The 24,110-nt window shown below is 34.3% G+C and overlaps 1 protein-coding gene across 28 annotated transcripts in view; it reads right to left on the bottom strand.

Annotated features, from left to right (window-relative positions):
• CCDC91 (coiled-coil domain containing 91) overlaps window positions 1-24,110 on the bottom strand; it is a 381,398-nt gene that overhangs the window by 253,871 nt on the left and 103,417 nt on the right. For 25 of the 28 annotated variants that reach the window (XR_008300195.1, XM_053226085.1, XM_015065239.3 and 22 more), the window contains 3 exons: window positions 5,075-5,235; window positions 3,941-4,144; window positions 2,905-3,009 (listed from right to left, as the gene is read on the bottom strand). Coding sequence is in view for 27 of the 28 variants with exons in the window: in XM_053226085.1 (XP_053082060.1) it covers window positions 2,905-3,009; window positions 3,941-4,144; window positions 5,075-5,235 (470 nt within the window). In the remaining variant the exon portion in view is untranslated. Of the gene's footprint in view, window positions 1-2,904; window positions 3,010-3,940; window positions 4,145-5,074; window positions 5,236-6,088; window positions 6,178-8,174; window positions 9,903-24,110 lie in introns of those variants that run through there. The other 3 variants (XM_053226094.1, XM_027035828.2, XM_027035829.1) reach the window with 3 other exon arrangements.

Below are 24,110 nucleotides of genomic sequence, written 5' to 3'. Positions count from 1 at the left end.
CACCTAATACATTTTTTTGTCACTTACCTAGCCAAGGTGATAAAATACTCCATAAGTCAATTTACCCTTTTATTCACATGGTATAAAAAGGAAAGAGACCCTTCTTGGTGCGGAACCAAAATCATCTGAAAAAAGTTTTCTTTGGAAGTACTGCTTCCTATAAAAGACAGATCTTTTTAAATTGAATGTGAGTTTTCAAGACTCAAGTTGTTACTCTTATCACTGTTAATGGTGAGAGCAAAATGACAACCATGAAAATACCACTTGGAATTTATACTGGTCTTTAAGGTGAAAAGGTCAAAGTATATGTAGGTCTTCGATCATATCTCAGGTGTGTTACTGTTCTCGTAGATAGACTGAAAAACTTAAACTGAATTTGCAAAGGTATATGTCTCACTAAAGGGCCCAGAATGTCACTCAGTATAGGCAGAAAAAAACACAACGTTCTTTTAGTATTCAGTACTACATCTTTCAATAAACACTAGAATTCCAAGTATGGGGCTGGTAAGTGTGGCTGTACACAACATAATTAGCCCTTGGGGAGCAGGTGGCATTATATTAGTGAATTCGTTCGTTCGTTTGTTCATTCATTCATTCATTCATTCAAGAATATTAAGTGAGCTCACACTATATGCCAGGTATTGCTCTATGTACTGGGAAGGAAAGTTCCTAATCTCATAGATTACATTCTGATGGGAGAAAACAAAAAATAACCAAATCAAAACAAAGTAACAGGTGAATAAATGCTAAGAGGAAGAGGAAAAAAGCAAAAAAAGGTAACTAGGAAATGCTAAGCATTTACAGACGGTCTTATTTTCTATTGCATGGTCAAGGAAAACATCCACAAGAAAGTAGCATTTGAGCAGGTATTTGAAGGAAGCTAGGGTTCAGTGAGAATGTTAAAAGTATAATTTTCAAACAGTTAAAATGTGAATTGTATAAATATAAATTGAACATATGCCAAGAACTTATTCTCCTCATTTATTAATAAATGAATAATTTATGTTAAGATTGAGGGAATCAGATGTTAAGACTGGTTCAAAGAGCATTTGAAGGTATGTGTGTATATATATTTATCACATATATATCTCATATATATTCCATGTTTTCTATATATAGTCTACATTTCTATATTTTCTATATTTCTATCTATATGTTCCATATATACTTCTTATATAGAGAGAGACAGAGAAAATTTAAATAATGGTGTGTTAGACTAAGAGTGGTAGATTGGAGACAAAAACTCACCAATGTCCTACAGGGCAATAAAGAGTATTTTTGAAGTTATCTTTTCTAACAGATATTACTTACGTCTCTTCTGGAAAAAAAATTAACATGGAACGTCAACATATCTGAGACTTCCAATCAATAGTAAACAGTGAGTCAAATAAAGTACATTCTCTAATATAATCCTAAATCTATTAAACAATATCCCCGTAAGGCAGTGAAGGAACACAGCTCACCCTTTCCCTTATTTTCAAGTTTTGGTTTTTTTCTTTCTTTTAACAGATCTATGCAGACAGAAGAGCATTCCAGTCAGAGAGACTGTGAATGAATCACAAACCATTTCCCTCCGCTCACCACTCCAACAGCCAAGGAATGCCTTCTCCGACACAGACTCACACATTCACCTGGACCTTATTAAGAACTTTGGTGTAAGTAAATAGCTGGAAAAATTGGAGAAGCCAGAAGATTTATATTGGAAGGAGACTAAGAATTGAGGTTGGGACATGAATTGATTTACATTTTTAAAAACATTACCTGCTGAAATAAAAACTCATTAAGGAGAAGAGCAAGGGTACAGGCTAGAAGACCACTTAGGAGACCATTAAAATGATCTAGGCAAATAAACATCTAAATATATAGTTTGTCAAGAGTAAAAAGTGCTATGGAGAAAAACAAAACAGAATGGGAAGGTTGATAGGGATGTCAGTATTATCTGGAAAGGTCTTCTCTGATAAAGTAGTATTTGCACAGAGATCTGAATGATACAAGAAAGAAAACCATGCAGAGAATTGAGAGAAGAGTGTTCCAGACATAGGGATAAGCCACAATGATTGAGGAGAAAGAGGCAGGGAAAAGATGGGGAGGGAGGTATAAAAGAGAATGCATTGCCTTGCAAACCATTTTAAGGACTTACTTGGCTTTTAATTTGGGTGAGATGAGAAGCCATGAAGGTTTCAGAGCAGAGAAAACACATGATCAGCTTTAAGTATTAAAAGATCACATTGGCTGCAATGGGAAGAATGGTCTGTAAGTGGGCAATGACAGAAGCAAAAAGTTTAGTCAGAAGAGCCTTTAGTATTCCAAGGGAGAGATAAGGATGACTTAGAATAGTGACCCTAATGACAAACAGTCAAAACCTGGACATTTTGAAGGTAGAACTAATAAGTTTTGATAAAGGAACAGACATGGTTAGTAAATGTATCAGCCTTAGCAACTGCAAATACAGAGCTATCAATTATTGAGATGGGAAAGTGTAGAAGAAACAAGTTTATTAAGAAAATTTGGGGGGAAGAAGAGGAGACATTGATTACAATTTATGAAAAAGGTTAAATATCTCAGTTTGGAATTTACAGGATTCCAAATTCTTTCAATGTAATCACAGTAAGAAAAATCAGAATATCAGTTTCTTCTTTTTCCAGAAAATCAATTTCTAAGTTTCATCCATCAGAAACCATATCTTACACTAAACTGAGTCTCAACTAGCACTCAGGGCTTCTCACAGATTCATACTTTTCAAAATGGCATTTATCATCAATTTCATCCATTGTTGGTTAATTATTTTACATATTTAAGCAAGCATCTGACCCTTCATAAAGTATTTATTGAACACTTTTTGAAATTACACTACATACTTCAGCAAAAGACGCACATATTGAATTTTAAATTCACCGGGTTTACCTGAAGTTCTTTGTATCTATCTTGAAAAGAAATGGCCTCTTGCTCTTTTTCTTTAAGGAAATCTTTTTCTAAGACACTATGCTTTTCCATCAATGATTCCACATCCTAAAGAAAAATCCAAGCATAAATGTTATAATATTTTATAATGGCATACAATATATTCAGTGTTCTCAATGAACACAGCATAAAACATTTGGTAAGGAAAGAACTCACACGAGTGTGGTTTAAAGTTCAACAATATTACAGGTTATATGCCCCCCTATCATTTCCAGACCAATATTAACATTAACATAACACCAAAATTATTTACACTAATAAATGAATAATAGCATCTAAACTAACTGTAATCAGCACAAACTATCTCTACGTATACTTTCTATAAATTTGCAAAAGTCTTTTTATAGATATATTTGTAGGAAAAAGAAATGAGAACATAAATAAATAATTCACTAAAATAGCTATGTATCTAAGTACTCTAGGCAAATATCCCATGATATGTAACTTCCCATAGGGACAGGTCAATGTTACACATCTTCTAATCATATAAGAAATACAACACTACCTGTTTTCAAAGTAAATAAAAATAAATCAGAAGAAAAACATTAGAGGAACAAAATCTAGTAGAGATGTTCATATCTTTAAAAGTACATATCTAAGATTAGCAATTGCTTATCAAAGACTTTTCTAAGTGATACACTCATAAAACTAACTTAAATCTACAGCCAAGGGAAGACAGCATCTTCTTCCCCTCATTAATTCTTATTTTTTTTTATTATTTTTTAAAATTATTTTAGAGAGGGGAGGAGAGAGAGAGAGAGAATCTTAAGCAGGCTCCACATTCAGCACAGAGCCCAATGAGCAGTTCAATCCACAACCCTGAGATCATGCCCAAAACTAAAATCAAGAGTTGTACACTCAACTAAGTGAGGCACCCAGGAGCGCCAACTCATGAGTTCTTAATCAGACATTGGGACTATATCAAGTTTCAAGTCTCATACGATTCAAACATTTATTTTTTACGCAAATGTAAATATACCTTTTTAATCCTCTGTTTTTCTTCTTCAGAAACTTTGAGTTTAATCTCCAGACTTGAAATTTTCTGCTGAAGCTGTATGTTTGATACATTGACTCCAAGATCCTCAGAATCATCCACCAGAGCAATTGTTCCATTACTTTTCTCATCATTTAAACCCAATGGAAAAAGTGAGATATCCAGATGAGTGTGTGTTGATTGCTGAATCTAAACCACATTAAAAAAAAAAAATACACAAGAGGGAAAGTTTACACTGTACCAATAATGAAAACATCCAAAGGGCACCAGAAACCACATTTGGAAATTAAGTTGTAGCAAAGGTTCTGAAATTATTTCACCCTTTAAGTAAATCAACAGAAGACCTCAAACTTACAACAACCTGATCTTTGTAGTTAAGAAATAAACTGTCTCTAAACTTTAGAGTCTAAAGCATTTATTATTTTGCAAGCAAAGCACTAAAAATTTAAAACATTTTCTTATGCTTGAAGGCATACAATTAACTATAAATACATCTGACACTCACCAGTCCTTAAATTTATACACACATCCAGAATTTGTATATATTTTAAATTGTAAGTCAGAATTTGAAATTTATCAATAACTGCTACTTGATCATCACTCTCTAGTAAAGATAACAGGTGACTCAAGGTTGTGTACTTCACTTTTGAAATCTGGACTAACTGTAACGTCTAAAACAATGCCTGGATCAATAAATATGTGAATGAATAAACCCCATGACTACTGTCTTTTTGGTTTCTACTCTAAAATTGAAATGAACATTCTAATATCTAAAAACACAGGGTTAGCTTCCCTGAACAGAGAAATATTTTTTTGTAATTATTGTTTTCTTCTGAAGTCCAAGATTTGAAATGCAAAGCTAAGCCAATTTTAACAAATGATATACTCAAAACTGTATTTTGGTAACTATAGCTACTTAAATACTTTGCAATTATGCCACAAAACATATTATTCAGTTTTTGGAATTCTAGATATTAGCCTCCAAGTCAAAATATCTACAAAAATATTTCTTTCAGAAAAATAAGTAAATAAAAAAAATCAGAAAGGCCTCATTTAAACCAGCAAGCAAGCAATTTTTTAAGCGTGCAAACTTCTTGTACAAAATACACTTGTCTTTACCTGTGCTTTAGGAACAGTTTGACTGACAATGCTGTCATCTGTGTGTGTATTCTCTGGTGATGAAATGATGGGTTCCGAAGACAGGCAGCCAACTGAAGGAGAAGAGTGGTCATGGTCCAGTATAATCTCAGGAGAAGCTGGAGAAAGATGGACTCCAGATACTAGAGAATAAATAAATAAAGGATTGTGAAAGAGAAAGGAAAGAATAGGTTGAGAGGAAGAAAGAGAATAGAGGGAAGGAAAGGAGAAAGGATAAGGGAAGTAAAAGCAATGAGACTAAAAATGAAGATTCCAGGACTATTCCTCAGGGACCATTCTCTGAAACCTAAAACTAGTATTTCTAAATTTAACATGACATTTCCATGTGAGACCTAGGCAATAAAACAATGTAATAGTGTCTTAGTGTTTACATAATAATACACTACCATAAGCAGTGCATTTCTGACTGAAAGTACTCAAATATATCACCCATCTACATTCAGTTAAGAAAAAGCACTAGTGTGCGTACTAGTCACAGGCATTGGGCACTGAGAAGGTAACAGCGAGCAAGACAGATGCATTCATGCGGGCAATGGCCCTATGACCCAGTTGGCAAGTCAAATCAATTAAGTATTTATTACAATAAACTGACCTAAAAGGAGGAATCATTACTTTAAAAGAGCTGATCCAACTGCCTCTGTGTTAACTTCTAATAGGCAAAAGAATTTTCATATTAAAATCTATTTGAATTACTTCTATAAAAAAGTAATGTTGAAATTAGTTTGACAACAAAACATTACTAGATTGTGATTAGGTTCAAATACAAAGGTCATGAAAGGAAAGCTACCTGCCAAGATGAAATAAGACAAAAATACTGATAAGGATAAAATACAAAAATTATATTACTTTATTTTCAAATGTTCTTCTAAAAATTCAAAAGTATTTGCATTATGTGTTTTCAAGTTTAAGAAGAGTAACTAAATGAATTTTAGCAGTAATCCATGTATACATTTTGACTTTCTAAATTATAAAGACCTTTATTCCACATTGGCATCAGTGGCAACGTCAGTAAAGTTCTACCATAAATTCTGGAAGGCAGCTCACAATGGAAATTGCATTTTTCTCTGAGGAAAGACATTATAAGGTCATTAGGTGTTTAAAAACTAAAGAATATATCAATTTCTGACTGGTACCCTATAGGATCATTCAATTATCTTATCTATGCTATTACTGTGTCATAATGCTGAATTTTTAAGATACTGTATAAGGGATTCTACCTGTCCCACACACATTTCACTATTTTAACTAAAATGCAGAAAACCAGAATTTCAATTCATGCTTGTACTTGATACACCTTTTTCAGAAATTCTTTTTTCTAATCTTCACTATTCAGTATGCTAACAGATTTCCCTAAAATGTCAAAATAGTTTAGCTTCTAATTCTGAATTATAATTTGTAACAAAAAATATTACTAATGAGTTTTTAAAGGTATGAAAATAAGTACTATAGTACACTGAGAGGGAATACAGCCTTGTGATTAACAGCATAAACTCTAGAATCATATTGCCGTAGCAGGTATAGAACAACTAGCAACTTTAACTTCCCTCAGTTTTCTTGTCTGTAAAACTGACAAAGAGGTGGTGATAAGGCTTAAATTGACTAAAGTATGTAAAACACTTAGCACTGTGCGGGTATTATTTTCATTACTACTTCAAAGATCATTAAAATTTGTCACACAATTACATTTATTTCTGGGCATAAAGGGTATATGTGACTATGATCCTGGATTCAAGAAACTTTTTTTTTTTTAAGGGGAGACTTAAGGAATTTGTCTTTTTTTTTTTTTTTTTTTTAGTTTATTTCTCGAAAGACAGAGAAAGCACCAGTTGGGGAGTGGGGAGGGACAGAGAGAGAGAGAGAGAGAGAGAGACAGACAGACAGACAGACAGACAGACTGAATCCCAAATAGGCTCCATGCTGCCAGCGCAAAGCCCAACACAGGGCTCCAACTCATGAAACTGTGGGATCATGACCTGGCCTGAAACGAAGAGTTGGACTCTTAATCGACAGAGCCACCCAGGAGCCCCCTGGGTTCAAGAAACTCTCAAAATATCATTCTGATCTAATACTTGAACATTTTAAAATATCTTTATGTCACTCATATTTACAGCCATAATCTAAGACGTCAAATTGTCCCAAGTTGAATTCTCACTCTGTAACATATGTTCAAGTATATCATATTAGGAAAAACATGAAGGAAAAGTGGGTAGAATAAAGGGAGGGAGAGGAGAAGAAAAGAAAGGAAAGAGATACGTAAGGGGAAGAGGAAGGGAGAGGCTGAGGGAGAAAAGTAGGAAGAGGGGCAGGGAGGAACCCTCAACCTCACACTTTCCCCTAGCTACCGCCACCCTATCACACTTTCCCTTTAGAACCAAACTTCTTATCTCCAAATGATTTGCTCCATTTTTTTTTCTTCCTCCCCCAACCCTCATGACTCCACTGGATCCATCATTTAAGATAATAATTTTCCTTTCAGTTACTATTAAGTTAAATGAACACTTCTTACTTGATCTTTCTTTAGTTCTCCGGAGCACTTGCTATCATGATCCTCCCTGTTTCTGAACTTCCTCCCTTGGCACCTGCGATACCACCATCTCCTATATTTCCTCTGAACAGTTTGACTATTTTGTTCTTGTTTCCTTTTCAGACTCTTTCTCCATTCAATCTTTTTTTTTTTAATTTTTTTTTTAATGTTTATTTTTGAGACAGAGAGAGACAGAGCATGAGTGGGGGAGAGGCAGAGAGAGAGGGAGACCTAGAATCCTTAGCAGGCTCCAGGCTCTGAGCTGTCAGCACAGCCCAATGCGGGGCTTGAACTCACAAACCATGAGATCATGACCTGAGCCGAAGTCGGTCGCTCAAGTGACTGAGCCACCCAGGTGCTCCTCTCCATTCAATCTTAAGTTTCACTCTTCCCTACACCCTCTGATCTTCCCAATGTCCACATTATTATTACCACTTTCAAAACCTATTATTTAGATAATGACCTACAAGCTAATAATATCTAAATTCATATGTCTCAGCACACACCACCTATAGCCCTCCAGTCCCATATACTTACCCAACTACCAGACAGTTCCATTTAGCTGCTTAGTAGTATGTCACACTTACCCATCATCTTATAGAAACCTGCTTTGCTTCATGCTTTCCATCTTAATTAACAGCACCTCAAAGAACTACTTTCCCAAGCCAGAAATGATACCATTAAGTGCAACCTCACTCCAGTCACACTGTGCTACTAACGGTTCTTATTATGCCATACTGTTCGATACCTCTGTGACCTCACAATATACTACCTAAGTAAAAGCCACAGCTGTGGAGTCAAAAATGGATTCAAATTTGGGGCCCCTGGGTGGCTCAGTCAGTGAGGCATCTAACACTTGGTTTCAGCTCAGGTCATAATCTCACGGTTCATGAGTTCAATCTTCGCATTGGGCTCTACACTGACAGCGCCAAACCTGCTTGAGATTCTCTCTCTCCCTCTCTCTCTGCCCCTACCCTACTCGTGTCCTCTCTCTCTCTCAAAATAAATAAACTTAAAAAAATAATAATAAATAAAAAATAAACGGAAATAACAAAATGGAATAAAAAAATAAATGGAATAAATAAAAAATAAATAAATTTAAACAGTAACAATTTACTCATTACACAGCCTTGGGCAAATTACCTAAACCCATCTAAGTCATAATTTCTTCATCTGAAAATGGGGAAATAATATGTAGCTCAAAACAAAGCTATACAGTTTAAATTAGATGATTTATATAAATCACTTCATTGTACCGGATAGGTACCTGGTAAATATTCAGTATATGGCAGTTGTCATTGAAATTATCATTTGTCAACATTCAAAACAAGATTATCCAGGATTCTTTTCACCTGCTCCATTACCACCCAACCATAATACAATTTAAATATCCCACTATCAACATATGACAGAATTTCTAAGAAATAATTTTAATCAAAACATTATATATAATCTATGGAATACCTTTAAAGCAATGATTAGGAAAAAATCTAAGTACTGAACACTTTAATCAATTAAAAAAATTTAACGAATTAAATGCCTAGCTCACAAACTAAAATAGAAAGAAAATTCAAAAAGCATAACAAAGAAAATAAAGATAATACAGATACTGAAGTAGACTAAGAAAGTAAATCTTATTAACAAAATCCCCGAATTTCTAAAAAAAAACAAACAAAATAGTAGTTAACTTATTCAAAATAAAAGAGAGAGGTGTGTCTAGGTGGCTCAGTCGGTTAAGCGCTGGACTTCAGCTCAGGTCACGATCTCAGTTTGTGAGTTCGAGCCCCACATCAGGCTTGCTGCTATCAGCGCAGAGCCCACTTTGGATCCTCTGTCTCCCTCTCTCTCTGCCCCATCCCGCTCTCTCTTGCATGCTCTCTTTCTCTCAAAAATAAACATTAAAAAAAATTTTTTTAAATAAAAGGGGGAAGGTACAAATATACAAATTAAATGACAAGGGGAAATAATTAAAGCAGAAGAATTTTTTTTAATACTAAAACTCCTCTGCAGGCTTCTAAGTAAATTAATTTGAAAACTTAAATAAAATGATCAATTCTCCACAAAAATGTAGCTTATAAAAGTTGTTCTGATTAGAGCTTGAAAAAAAAAACCACTTAAAAATAGATCAACTTCTTTTGGAAAAAAAATAAAGCTATCAGGCAACAACCCCACTGATAAAGCACTTCAAGAAAATTTCTATCAAAAATTCAAAAAATGAATAATCCTAATGCTCTAAAATTGTTACTGAATGTTGAAAATAAAGGAAAATGTCATTAGCGTTATGTAACATTAATGTAACATTGAAAGCTAAGCTTGATAAAGACAGTACAAAAAAAGAATAATTAGAGATTTTTAGAGTATCACTTACAATGAGGTAAAGTTATAAGTAAAATATTAGTAAAAAGAATCCAATACCATATCGAGAAAATGATATGCAATGAACAAGTTAGATTCATTCCAGTAATGCAAGGCTGGTTCACTATTAAGGAATTCATTAACAAAATACTCCATATTAACAGATTTGAAGATAAAAATGACATGATTATTGCCAAGACTCTGAAAATGCTTCTGATAAAACTGAATACCCGTATCTGTTAAAAACACTCAAGAAAATAGGAACTGATGAACACTTTCTTAACATGATATAGACCTTAGTCCTAAAATCAGCATGTTAATTAATGGAAAAAAACCAAAGTTGTTTCCTAAATGAACAGGAACAAAACAAGGATGACTACTACCTCCACACCATGGAACATTCCTCTAAAGGGACAGGCCAGTGCAGACAAAAAAGACAAATTAAACATAAGTATAAAAATAGGAAAAGGAAGAAAACTATTTCATGTTCCTACTAACTAAAACAATACACACATTCAATAAAGTAGCAGGATATAAACTTAAACGAAATAGCAATCACCTGTAAAAACAGTAACTATTTAGAGTATATAATGGTAAAGAATACTATCTTCCATAAAAACAAAGAAGATAAAGTACTTAGTTACAAATTTAACATGAAATCTGAGGAAAATTTTAAAACACTTCTGAAAGACTCAAAGGTAGACCTGAAAAAAGGAAAAGACATCCTAGAGCTGGATAGGGCAACTGAACATCACAAAGATGTCAATTCTCCCTTAGTTAATTAACAGTCCTAATATAATTCCAATAAATGCATCAATAGGCTTTTTTATAAATGAGCTAGACAAATGGACATTAAAGGTCACATAGAAAAGTAAAAATGCAAAAATGGGCAGGAAAATACTAAACATGCAAAAGTGTAAGGAAGATACTACCCCCTCATTATAATATACCAAATTAAACTATACTAAAACATAGTACAGACCTTAAGACACACTGTATTTTAAATTATATTAACACATACAATAAACCCTTTATAAATAAAACAGTGTGTTGTTTTGGTGCAGCAATAAACTGACCAAAAGAATACACCAGAAAGTCCAGAAACAGACCCATGTATGTGTAAAACTTAGATACGTGATAAAAATGGCATTTCAAATCACTAAGGCAAAGATAGACAGTGCAAGGACAACTGATTAGCCATCGGGAAGAGATAAAATTAGACTCATACTTCACACTATAGACAAAAAAGTAAACTCTAAGTTGATCAGAACTCCAAATACTTAAAAATTGAGACCATATAAATATTAAGAGAAATATGAGTGAGTTCCTCTTTACCTTGCATGTACTAATGGGCTTTTTAACTAGAACTTAATTCCAGATACAATAAAAGAAAAAATTAACAAATGTGACTAGAGAATAAATATATAAAAACTTTGTAGGTATCAAAACTTAACTTCAATAAAATTTTTAAAAGCTAATAAACAAAAAGATGCATAATATGTATCACAGATAAGGAATAATATTCCTAATATATATTAAAAACACTTAAAACTTAAGAGGAAAAAATTAGGAAAAAAACAGCCTATAGAATACTGGGCAAAAATGTGAACAGACAAGTCACCAAAAAGAAAATACACAAACAGTCCTTAAATACATGAAAAGACGCAGACGCATGCACCTACTCCTTTGTCATAAAAGAAACACAGGGAAGAGAATAAAGCCAAAAGTAATGAGACTGCTGGGTGCGAGACAGGTGATATGAAGTGGAAAAACAAAAGAAAGGGATGGTGGAAATACCTTGTCTATCAGTGTGATTTTTTAATATGGTTCTGACTTTTGAAACCATGTTAATGTTTCACTAGTAAACATAGTAAAATAACACTAAAATCAACAAGCAGGGGAATAAAGAGATTGAATCCTAAAATAAAATACAAAGAGTAATAAATGAACTAAACCATATTTCAAATGAATAATCTTATCACACCACAAAGTGTGGGAGGGGGAGGGGTGGAGGTCAAGAACTAACCCAAATTAATTTGGGACATGGTATTTTGACTATATGTCCTAGGCATAAGAACAAAAACAATGCTAAATATTGAGAAGAGGAAGAAAAAATAAGAGAACGAGAAGGAAGGAAGAAAAAGAATAAAAATAAAGCAAATATGGTAATATGTTAATATCTAAAGAAAATTGATGAAGGATATACGGGAATCTTTTCTTCACTTCTTACTGCTTTTCTGTAAGTCAAAATAAAAACAGGAAAGAGCAAAAAGAGAAATTATACAATAGAAAATAAGAGATCTGAAGAATTGCTCGTAAGGGAAAAAACTACCTAGTCTAAACAAAAGTCTTGCCTGTGCAGAACTGCCAAATAAAGACTTGATATCATGGAAAACAAGTATCGGAATACCCCCCAGCAATACTCTTCATAATAGCAAATAAGTGAGAACAGCCAAAATACCTACTGACAGTTGAACAGCTAAGTCAGCTGTGGCATAATCATACATTAGAGTTTTTACATCAGTGAACATAAGGAAACTATAGGTATATGCAACAACACGGAAGAGTCTTAGAAACATAAATTTGGGTGGAAAAATGTAAATCATAGGGAGTTTACACAGTATTGACCTATTTTTATAAGACACATAAACAAACAAAACTCTTTAGAGATACACATACATATACAATAAACAATATATTTACAAAAGTAAGGGAAACATAACACAAAATTTAAGACAGCAGTTCCCTTTGGAGGAAGGCAAGGGAAAAGACAGAAGAGTACTAGAATTGGTAATATTCTAGTTCTTAAATTAAATGGCAGATTCATGAGTGTAATTTTCAAATATAACCCAGAAAAAAATAAGTACACATACCTAAAAATTTAATTCTGAAGACTTCTTGTTTCAGTGCCCTTCCTGGTTGTAGTACCCTCATGAGCTATGTTATCCCACTGATCAAAACTTGCTCTGGGTAAGTAAGATAGGAAGAAACTCTAATTCAAACTAAAGATAAAAAGGGATGAATTAGTTCACTCAAATAAATTATGCTTTTCTGAAAAGATGTCAAGAATCAGCAACAGACTAATAAACACAAGATTTGAAGGCGCAAGCCTAAGTGGCATCCTGCTAATCACAATATTTATTCCAGAGACAAAAGAAGTTGAAACTCAAATGCCTAGAATTTACATATGCTTTCAACTTATGAGGTATTAGTGGAAGTTTTAGGCATTTGTTTAACTGAATAATATGAATGTTTACTGAATATGTCATAATCCACATCCTACTTTAAAAATAAAATGAGAAAACAAATGGGTAGTGCCATGGAAAGAGAACATATAAATGCATTACTCTCTAAGTGGAAACTAGATATGTTCAGTTAAGCCTCTAAGTTTTTCACTGTGCTATAATTCACACATTTTTCCTGCATTTTAGGCGACCATCCAATGACAGTAATTTACCCTAAAAAAAAGCCACATTGGGAAATACTGTCCATATACAGAGAGAGACCAAAATATTATTCAATAATAATGATGGGGGCACCTGGGTGGCTCAGTCGGTTAAGCATCCGACTTTGGCTTAGGTCATGATCTCATCGTTCGTGAGTTCAAGCCCCACATCAGGCTCTGACGGCTCAGAGTCTCGGCCTGCTTCAAATTCTGTGTCTCCCTCTCTCTCTGCCCCTCCCCCACTCACAATGTGTCTCACTCTCTTTCTCTCAAAAATAAACATTAAAAAAAATTTAATAATAATGATGGTACACATTTCACATGTCTGCTTAGAAAATTACAAATTCCAATATGTAAAATATAATTATCTTCTCACCTAGCCAAGAATATACAGCTGTTAAAGTTTCAAACTGCTACAGTATTCTTTGGTCTATTAAAAAGCTGACTGGTGTCAGTCTTCATGTTAAAAATCTTTATAAGATCAAGTATAACCAGCAGCAACATCATCTACATAAAAACTCGGCCAAATTTTTTTAAGAAGTGAAAATATACAAAATCTTGTTTCTTTGGGTATTTTGTTTGATTGCTTTTAAATCTTAAGCAAGAAAGAGTACAGACACAATTTGCTTCATTTCAAATGTGAAATCCTTGGTTTTCTAAGACAGAGAATACAAGGTCAGCATATACTCGTTACAGCTATAAAGCTAATCAAAAGTGCAATGAATGGCACATCTTCATCTTTCACTTTGTAATGGTAATCAGCAAAGTCATCGGGCATATCATTTTTCATTAACAGACCTCTTCTAAAATACAAAAAAAGCCCACTACGTCAGAACACCGCATAAGCAAAGGAAGACCAAGTTTCCAAATAGTATGCAATTTTTTTCCAGTAATTCCGCCTGTGGTCAACTCTGTTTTGTTTACATAAGCATAATAACTCTTGTAAAATCTAAACAAGAAACAGGTGTAAATGCTCTCATGCACTCTTAACTGTGCCCAAAGAAATCTGTTGATCTCCGCTAATGGTTAATAATTCACAAAGAGAACGTGAACAAAATGGTAATCGTTTTTACAACTTTTAACTTAAAAAATAATTTTGGACTTTTTCATTCAGACATTCTATTTTTTTAATTTTTTTAAGTTTATTTATTTTTGAGAGAGAGAGAGAGAGAGAGAGAGAGTGCGTGCACAAGCAGGGACAGGGCAGAGAGAGAGGAAGACCCTGAATCTGAGCAGGCTCCAGGCTCTGAGCTGTCAGCACAGAGCCCGATGCGGGGTTTGAACTCACAGAGCACAAGATCATGACCTGAGATGCAGTCGACCACCCAACTGACTGAGCTACCCAGGCCAGGCACCCCCAGACATTCTTTCATCCAATCGAGGCTCCTCTTTTTCAGCACACTTTCACTTCACAGAGGCTGGTGATTACCTTACACAAACTGCCATCTCCCTGAAATCCTCTGATATCCTAATTTATTATCAGGTCTATGCATGAACCCATTCTTCGGGTTCATAGCTCACTGCTGAGACTTTGAACTTCACTCATGTAAGGAAATCACTCAGTTACAGAAAACAAAAAATATGCAAAAACTGAGGACTATCTAAATATAATAATAATAATAATAATAATAATAATAATAATAATATGAAGGTTTGTTAGTAAATATAAAATAAGTGGATAGTTTTTTTTATTTTAAGTGGCAGAAAACAGTGTTTAGAAAAGTGTTACTTATATCCAAGAAGGTTCCCTTCAAGAAATGCCCCTTGATTTACTATTTAATGGATGTCAAGATATTACCTAGGATATCTAGATTAGAGACTTAAGGAGAAATATATAATAGCTTTTAAAAGGCTAAGACACAAGAACACAAGGAATAGATTCAGTCACTTTCTTAATAAAAGAGGGATAACAAAATTCATGAAATTTCTACCAATATAGTTATTTTTAACTACTCTCCAGAGTATTCTGTAAATACAGGCTCCACCTCTCCTTGCCTCTCTGAGAAATAATGGTGTGTTCCTAAAAGCAGTTTGGCAACACCATACACTACAAATTATAATGAGAAGTTTTTTGAATTATGCACATGACTAAAAAACTATGTTTCAATTCATAAAAGAGACATACAGAAATAGAGTCCTCAAAATCCATCACTAGAATGGTCAACACAAATTCATATCATATAATAAAGCTTTTTGAACAGGGAAATTAAAAAATAATCTACTTAAATCCCCACTATTTCTTCATTATCATAGTAGGAAGAAAATGCCATAGCAACCAAAAAAAAAAAAAGAAAGAAACAAACTAATAAAATGCAGACAGTAGTATCTAATGACTCTAATAATTTTGAAAATTATAGGAGAAATATCTCAGAACCATAAATATATCTTTAAGCCAACTTACTATCTGAGATTTGTAATCTTTCAACTCTTGCTCACACAAAAGTGACCCAACATAGGCAAATTCTAAGCAATTTCCAAAGAGGAGGAAAAAACATGTATCACAACTTAAGTTAAAGCAGTATGTTAAACTGATTTGTTGAGGCAGTTTTTGACTTCCCAGTCTGTGGAAGCTGGGTCCTTACGAACTTCTTGTAGAAACCAAAAGCAAAGGCAAGCAAAAATAAACAAGTGAGACTACATTAAACTAAAAGCTTCTGTACATTAAAAAAAACCATAAACAAAATGACAGAGCAACCTACCGAATGGGAGAAGACATTTGTAAATCATATATCTGATAAGGGGTAATATCCAAAAATTATCAAGAGTTCACACAACTCAACAGCAAAAAAACAAACAATCCCATTTTAAAATGGACAGAGAATCTAAATAGACATACATTTTTCCAAAGGAAATATACAGATGCCCAAAAGGTAGATGAAAGGTACTCAACATTACTAATCACATGGAAAATGCAAATGAAAACCACAGTGACATATCACCCCACACCTCGAAGGAACAGTAATACTAGAATGGCTATTACCAAAAAGACAAGAAATAAATACTGGCGAGATAAGTCATAGGAATGTCATGTACAGCATAGTGACTAAAGTTAATAATACTGAATTGCATATTTGAAAGTTGCTAACAGATCTTAAAAAATATTCATACGTAAAAAAAGGTAAGTAATCACATGTGAACGTTAACTAGAAGTATTGTAGTGATCATTTTGCAATATTCAGGCGTACCTCATTTTATTGAGTTCGCGTTATTCCATTTTGCTGATACTGCATTTTTTACAAGTTTAAGGTTCATGGCCACACTGCATCAAGCAGGTCTATCAATGACATTTTTCCAACAGCATTTCCTCACTGCATGTCTCTGTGATACATTCTGGTAGTTCTCAAAACATTTAAACTTTGTCATTATTATATTTGTTATGATGATCTGTGGTCACTGATCTTAATGTTAACTACTGTAATTGTTTTGGAGCATCACAAATCATGCCCATATAAGACAGCAAAGTTAATCAATAAACGTTGTCTGTTCTGCTTCACCAACCAGCCATTTCCTCATCCTTTTCCCTCTCCTCAGGCCTCCCTATTCCCTGAGACACAACAATACTGAAATCAGACTAATTAATAACCTCACAATGGCCTCTAAGCGTTCAAGTGAAAGGAACGGTTGTACATCTCTCACCTTAAATAGAAAGCTAAAAATGATTAAGCCTAGTTAGGAAAGCATGTCAAAAGCTGAGACAGGCTGAAAGCTAGGACTCTTGTACCAAATGATTAACCAATTTGTAAATGCAAAGGAAAATTTTCTTGATGGAAATTGTTACACCAGCAAACACACAAATGATAAGAAAGCAAAACATCCCTGTTGCCGAAATGGAAAAAGTTTTAGTGGTCTGGAAAGAAGATCAAACCAATCATAACATTCCCTTAAGCCAAAGCCTAATCCAGAGCAAGGCCCTAACTATTCAATTCTATGAAGGATGAGAGAAGTGAAAAAGCTGCAGAAGAAAAGTATGAAGCTAGCAGAGGTCGGTTCATGAGGTTTCAGAAAAGGAGCCATCTCTGTAAAATAAAAATGCAAGGTAAAGCAGCAAGTGTTGATGTAGAAGCTGCAACAAATTATCCAGAAGACTTGCTAAGATAATTAATAAAGGTGGTTACATCAAACAACAGATTTTCATTGTACACGCAACAGCATCTACTCCTCTATTTTAAGAGGATGCCATCTAGGACTTTCATGGCTAGAGAGAAGTCCATGCCAGGCTTCAAAGCTTCAAAGGACAGGCTGATTCTCTTTGTTAGTGGCTAATCCAACTGGTAACTTTAAGTTAAAACCAATGTCCAGTTAGCATTCCAAAAACCCTAGGGCCTTAAGAATTATGCTAAATCTACTCTCCTATATTCTATCAATGGAACAACAAAGCTTGGATGACAGCACATCTGTTTACAACATGGTTTACTAAATATTTAGAACCCCCTGTTAAGACCTATGCTCAGAAAAAAAGATTCATTTCAAAATATTACTGCTAACTGACAATGTACCTAGTCACCCAAGAGCTCTGATAGACATGTAAATTGAGATTCATGCTGTATTCATGCCTGCCAACAACATCCATGGATCAAGCCCATGGATCAAGGAATAATTTTGACTTTCAAGTCTTATTATTTAAGAAATACATTGCATAAGGCTACAGCTGCTGTAAGCAGTGGTTCCTCTGATGGATCTGGGCAAAGTTAATTGAAAACCTTCTGGAAATGATTCACCATTCTAGTTGTCATTAACAATACTTGTAATTCATGGACAGAGATCAAAATATCAATATGAACAGGAGTTTGGGAGAAATGGATTCTAACCTTCATGGATGACTTTGAGGGGTTAAATATTTCAGTGGAGGAAGTAATTGCAGGTGTGGTGGAAATAGGAAGAGAGTTAGAATTAGAAGTGGAGCCTGAAGATGTGACTGCATTTGTGCAATCTCATGACAAAACTGTAACAGATGAGGAGTTGCTTCTTACTGATGAGCACAGAAAGTGTTGTTGTTGTTTTTTTAACGTTTATTTATTTTTGAGACAGAGAGAGACAGCATGAACGGGGAAGGGGCAGAGAGAGAGGGAGACACAGAATCGGAAGCAGGCTCCAGGCTCTGAGCCATCAGCCCAGAGCCCGACGTGGGGCTCGAACTCCCGGACAGTGAGATCGTGACCTGAGCTGAAGTCGGTCGCTCAACCGACTGAGCCACCCAGGCGCCCCAGAAAGTGTTTTTTTGAGATGGAATTTACTCCTGGTGAAATGCTGTGTAGGTTGTTGAAATGATAAGAAGGATTTAACACATTACATCAATTTAGCTGACAAAGCTGTGGAAGGGTTTGAGAGGACTGACTCTAATTCTGAAAAAAGTTCTGTGGGTAAAATGCTATCAAATGGAATCATATGCTACAAAGAATTCATTCACGAAATGACGAGTCAATAGATGTAGCAAACTTTTTTATCTTAAGAAATTGCCACAGCCATCCCAACCTGCAGCAAATACCACCCTGATCAATCATCAGCCATGAACACTGAGGCAAAACCTTCCCTACCAGCAAAAAGGTTACATATGGCTAGCTGAAAGCTCACATGATAGTTAGCATTTTTTAGCAATAAAGATTTTTCAATTGGGGCACCCGAGTGGCTCAGTTGGTTAAGCATCCTACTCCTGATTTCAGCTCAGGTCATGATCTCACGGTTAGTGAGACTAAGCCCCGCATGGAAGTTGGGGGGAGGCTGTCAGCTTCAAGCCTGCTTGGGGCTCTCTCTCCTTCTCTGTCCCTCCCTTGCTCCTGCACACATTCTCACGCTCTCTCTCAAGATAAATAAATAAACATTAAAAAAAGATTTTTAATTAAAGTATGTATTTTTAAAGACATAAGGTTATTGCACACTTAACAGAGATAAAGTATAATATAAACATAAGTTTTATATGCACTGGGAAACCAAAAAAATCATTTGACTCTCATTATTGCAATATTCACTTTATTGTGGTGGTATGGAACTGAACCTACAATATCTTCAAAGTATACTTGTATACAAATATCAAAGTATTATGTTGTACACCTGAAATGAATATGTCAATTATACATATACATACATAATTTTTTTAACTCATTACAACATGATGAGGTAGTTAAGGGAAAAAAGTGCTTGTGCTCTTTTTGTGACTCCTTTACTACCTGTTCACTTATTCAAACTACAATTGCATAGTTACCATTACTATCAAGACAATGAAAGATCTGCAACCTTTTACTTTGGAAAATTTACCCCAAGAATATCTCATCAGTATTGAAATAATGAAAATAAGTAAATAAATCCTTATCTAAAGTACTAACTGGTTAGATATTATGGAAAGGCCTCCCATTGTTTGCAGAGTTAATATCACTGTTGGAACATCCCAAATATCAAATAATTAAAATAAAATACTAATGTGTTACACATAATTGGTGTTTAATAAACCAATTTTACTCTTGAGAATTTATTTAGATATTTCTTGGAAATATTTTACATATTAAATATTTTAAATATAACATAAAAGGGTAATTGTCCCAACACAGGGTAAAATTTGACTCAGAGATATAAAGGGAATACACAGGAAAGATTTTACTCTATTCCAACAATGAGGGAACCACGGAAATGTTATAATCAGTCAAAGGAAAATCCAAAATAGCACAAATTCATGATGATTAAGGAATATTGAAATGAATAGCAATGGACATGAATTTTTTTTCCCCAAAGGAGAAAAGGAAGTCGATCAAAACTCTACTAGACATCACAGAATTTACATGTCTATCAATTACATATAACTTACAGAAAACTATAAAATGTAAAATAGCTCAAAGTCGGTAAACAGGGATAGAATCAGATAACCCTGAGACCTCTGCTCAGTGTTAACAATGCATAGTTTTCATTTGAAAAGTTTTTTCTTTATGACCAAAAAGAATAGCTCAAATTTCAGTTAAGTCAAGTGAAATAAAGGGGAGAGAACTGCCTCTGACTGAGTACATAGTTTGCACCAGGCATTGTAAGAAACATTGTGTGCCAACCAATTCGATCCTTACCAAAACTACAATTTTATAAATGAAGAACCTAAGATTCAAAGTTTATTATGTCCAAGATCTCACAGCTAGATCAGAATACACGTCTGTTTGACTCCAAAGCTCACACCCTTCTTTCCACAATGATTAAAAAAAAATTACGGGACACCTGGGTGGCTCAATTGATTGGGCATTCGACTTCAGCTCAGGTCATGATCTCACCGTTTGTGACTTCAAGCCCCGCGTCGGGCTCTGTGTTAACAGCTCAGAGCCTGGAGCCTGCTTCGGATTCTGTGTCTCCCTCTCTCTGTGCCCTGCCCCACTCACAATCTGTCTCTCTCTCTCTCAAAAATAAAGATTAAAAAAAAATTTTTTAATTAAAATCATGTAGATCTTTGCCATTTGTGTATGTATGTGCGTGCATGCAAGTGTATGTGTGTGTGCGCACATTTAGGATGTAAACAATGAGAAATACAAGACAAGGAATCAAAATATAGACCACCTAATAGTAAAAGCAAAAAGTTAGAAAAAAAGAGAGATAAAAACTTAAGTATTTAATAAAACTAATGTTCTCAATGAAATGTATATTTAAATGATAACAACAACAGAAGTTACTGTTCTGTTATTCAAAGTCTAAAAAGAAAAACATGCCTGAATAGCACATATGCAGTAATTTATAAATGTCAATTAAAAGAATAAAGTAAAACCAGCAGTTCTCAAATTCTTAACCATATCCTATTCCCAACAGAAAACAAAATAATGGAAAACAAAACTACTTTAAAGTTCACATCCACCCTTCCAGTTACTCAAATGGTAAAGGAAATGTAGTTATAGTATGGGAATATTAGCAAAATGCAAGTCACAATTACTTCTTCTTTCCTCTCTTTCGTTAAGCCTTCAATGTAAAGCTTGCCACAATTTCTACTCTCTTTAAGCTGTGGAGATATTTTCAATTCTATGTGTACTTTTTTTCTTCAATTGCAGATTTCTTCTCTTATTCTCTGAAAAGAACTACTATTCTCACTATTTTCTTCCTATATGCCCATGATATTCATGCTCTAAATCTTTTTATAATGTATATTAATACTTTTGACTTAATCACTATGTGCCTTAAAATTAAAATATGTTTCTTTTGTTACCTAAATCATAAAATAGAAATATAAACAAACTTCATTGCAACATACTGACAAGTAACAGTAGATCACAAAAAAATTCTTATTTGTCAGAAGCTAACTCAGCCTCCTAAAGTGAAATAAATAGTCTCATAATAACTTCAGAGTTTTCAAAGAATGAGCATCATTGTATACAAATAAAACTGTTCACGGGGCGCCTGGGTGGCTCAGTGGGTTAAGCGTCTCATTTTAGCTTAGGTCATGATCTTGCAGTTCATGGGTTCAAGCCCGTGTCAGACTGTGCTGACAGCTTGGGGCCTGGAGCCTGCTTCGGATTCTGTGTCTCCCTCTCTCTGCCCCTGCCCTGCTCGCGCTCTGTCTCTCTCTGTCTCTCAAAAAAAAAAAACAAAACAAAAACAAAAACAAACAAACAAAAACATTAAAAAAAAGTTTTAAAAACAAATGAAACTGTTCACTTTAGAGTTTTGCAGTATTTTGCCCACATTTAAGTCTGAAGCATCTATACTACCCGATAGAGTGCTATATTTAAGAACTCCCATCAAAGTTAGTCAGCATCTAATGACTGTGTATATAAAACATGTATATAGCTTTTATAAACGTTATAGTCCTAACAGTTTTCAACAACAGCAGACCAGCCTTCTCTAAAGCAAAATTTGAGCCTACTACATTATCATAAACTTCTTAACTCTGCTGGATGTCTTTATATCCCGTTTCCAACAAGTTTAAAGCAACAGCAGCTATTAGACACCTAAACTCTCAGCTTTTCCTCCAAGAAATTGTATATGCTCAAATGCAGAAGAAATGTTATTTTAAGATCTATTGTCATTATATTCATTAAAATTAATGAAACATAAACTGAAGTAAACTGAAAATGGTTTACATCTCAAAATAAAAATAAACAAGAGGCAAATGCCTTCACCTAAGGAATGTCTGTCACAGAGTCCAATTAAGTACCAAAGTTATGCTTGTTGATAAGCATAGAAGACTTAAGCAAAAAAGTGAAAATTAAAAAAAAAAATTTTTAATGTTTATTTTTTAGAGAGAGAGAGAGAGTGTGACTGGGGGAGGGAAAGAGAGAGAGGGAGACACAGAATCCGAAGCAGGCTCCAGGCTCTGATCTGTCAGCACAGAGCCCGACATGAGGCTCGAACCCACAAACCGTGAGATCGTGACCTGAGCCAAAGTCAGACGCCCAACCAAATGAGCCACCCAGGCACCCCCCAAAAATGAAAATTTTAGTAAGAAATACAAATGCTAAAAAAACATATACTTACAAACTCATGGAATTGGTGCAAAGCCTTATGAATTGTTCATTTAAGGGATATATCAGTCTAAGGTTTAGAATATTCAGTATTCAACTCACCAAAAGTAGTGATAGTTAACTGTAATATGGTCTTCCATCTATAATTAACAAAAAATAAAACAAAATTGTCTAACACTGACTTGATGAAAGCTTAATTTATGGTTTATGAAGGGTATAGTTTAGAAAAAGAAAAACTCTGGGGCACCTGGGTGGCTCAGTCAGTTAAATATCTGACTCTTGATTTTGGCTCAGGTCATGATCTCACAGTTCATGAGATTGAGCCGTTATAGGCTCTGTGCTGACAGCATGGGGCCTGCTTGGGATTCTCTCTCCCTCTCTCTCTCTGTCCCTTCCTCATGTGTGCGCACATGTGCACATCCTCTCTAAACAAACAAACAAACAAACATTTTAAAAAATTATGACAATCAAATAATATAATGACTGGGGAATTGCTTTAAAAACTCAAGTTATCAAGAAGAATCATCACATAGGTGATCAAATCATATAGGTATGCAAAGTTTCCTAAATAAAAGAGAACCATTCCAAAGGCAAAAAGAGTGAAATATAAAATATTAATTTATCCAATATATTTAAATAAAAAATACAAGCAACCAGATAGAAGAATGGTTGATCAGCTACACAAACTGAAATAAAAGGAAAGATATATAGACAAATACTGGTAGAGTTCATCCAAGTATTATCCAGGGAAAAGGACACTTAAGCCAACATTTTAAGTTATTCCAGTCCTCTTGGCAAATCCACTTCTATAATGTGAAAGAAACATGCTCTCACCATAAGTCATTAAATTCAATTTATTTATTCTAATTCCATGTTCACCACACACCTTCTGATCACAGTCTGGTTACCATTTGTTCTGCCTATAGGTAGAGAATGGAATATTCCATTATCTGGCAGAGAAATTTCTCATTGTAAATTAATAAATTGGCATTCTGGTTCTATATTTAAGTTTAATATACTTCGTCTATCTCTGAAAAATGAATCTGCTCTCAATATACTGACACATATACAACCTAATATACAAATATATGTATTTATATATATATATACTCAGCAAGAACCAGTTCCCAACTTTGAACAGAGGCAAATTTAATGAAAAAAGATGTGCCCATCTCTGAGGATTCTTTCAAGAAAGTGTGCCAAAATTCACATGTTGATACAACATCCTAGTACCTGTAACCAAGACAGCATATATAA

The sequence above is a fragment of the Acinonyx jubatus genome, chromosome B4, assembly GCF_027475565.1.
Source record: "Acinonyx jubatus isolate Ajub_Pintada_27869175 chromosome B4, VMU_Ajub_asm_v1.0, whole genome shotgun sequence".
NCBI lineage: Eukaryota > Metazoa > Chordata > Mammalia > Carnivora > Felidae > Acinonyx > Acinonyx jubatus.
This window is presented reverse-complemented; position numbering and strand designations above follow the sequence as displayed.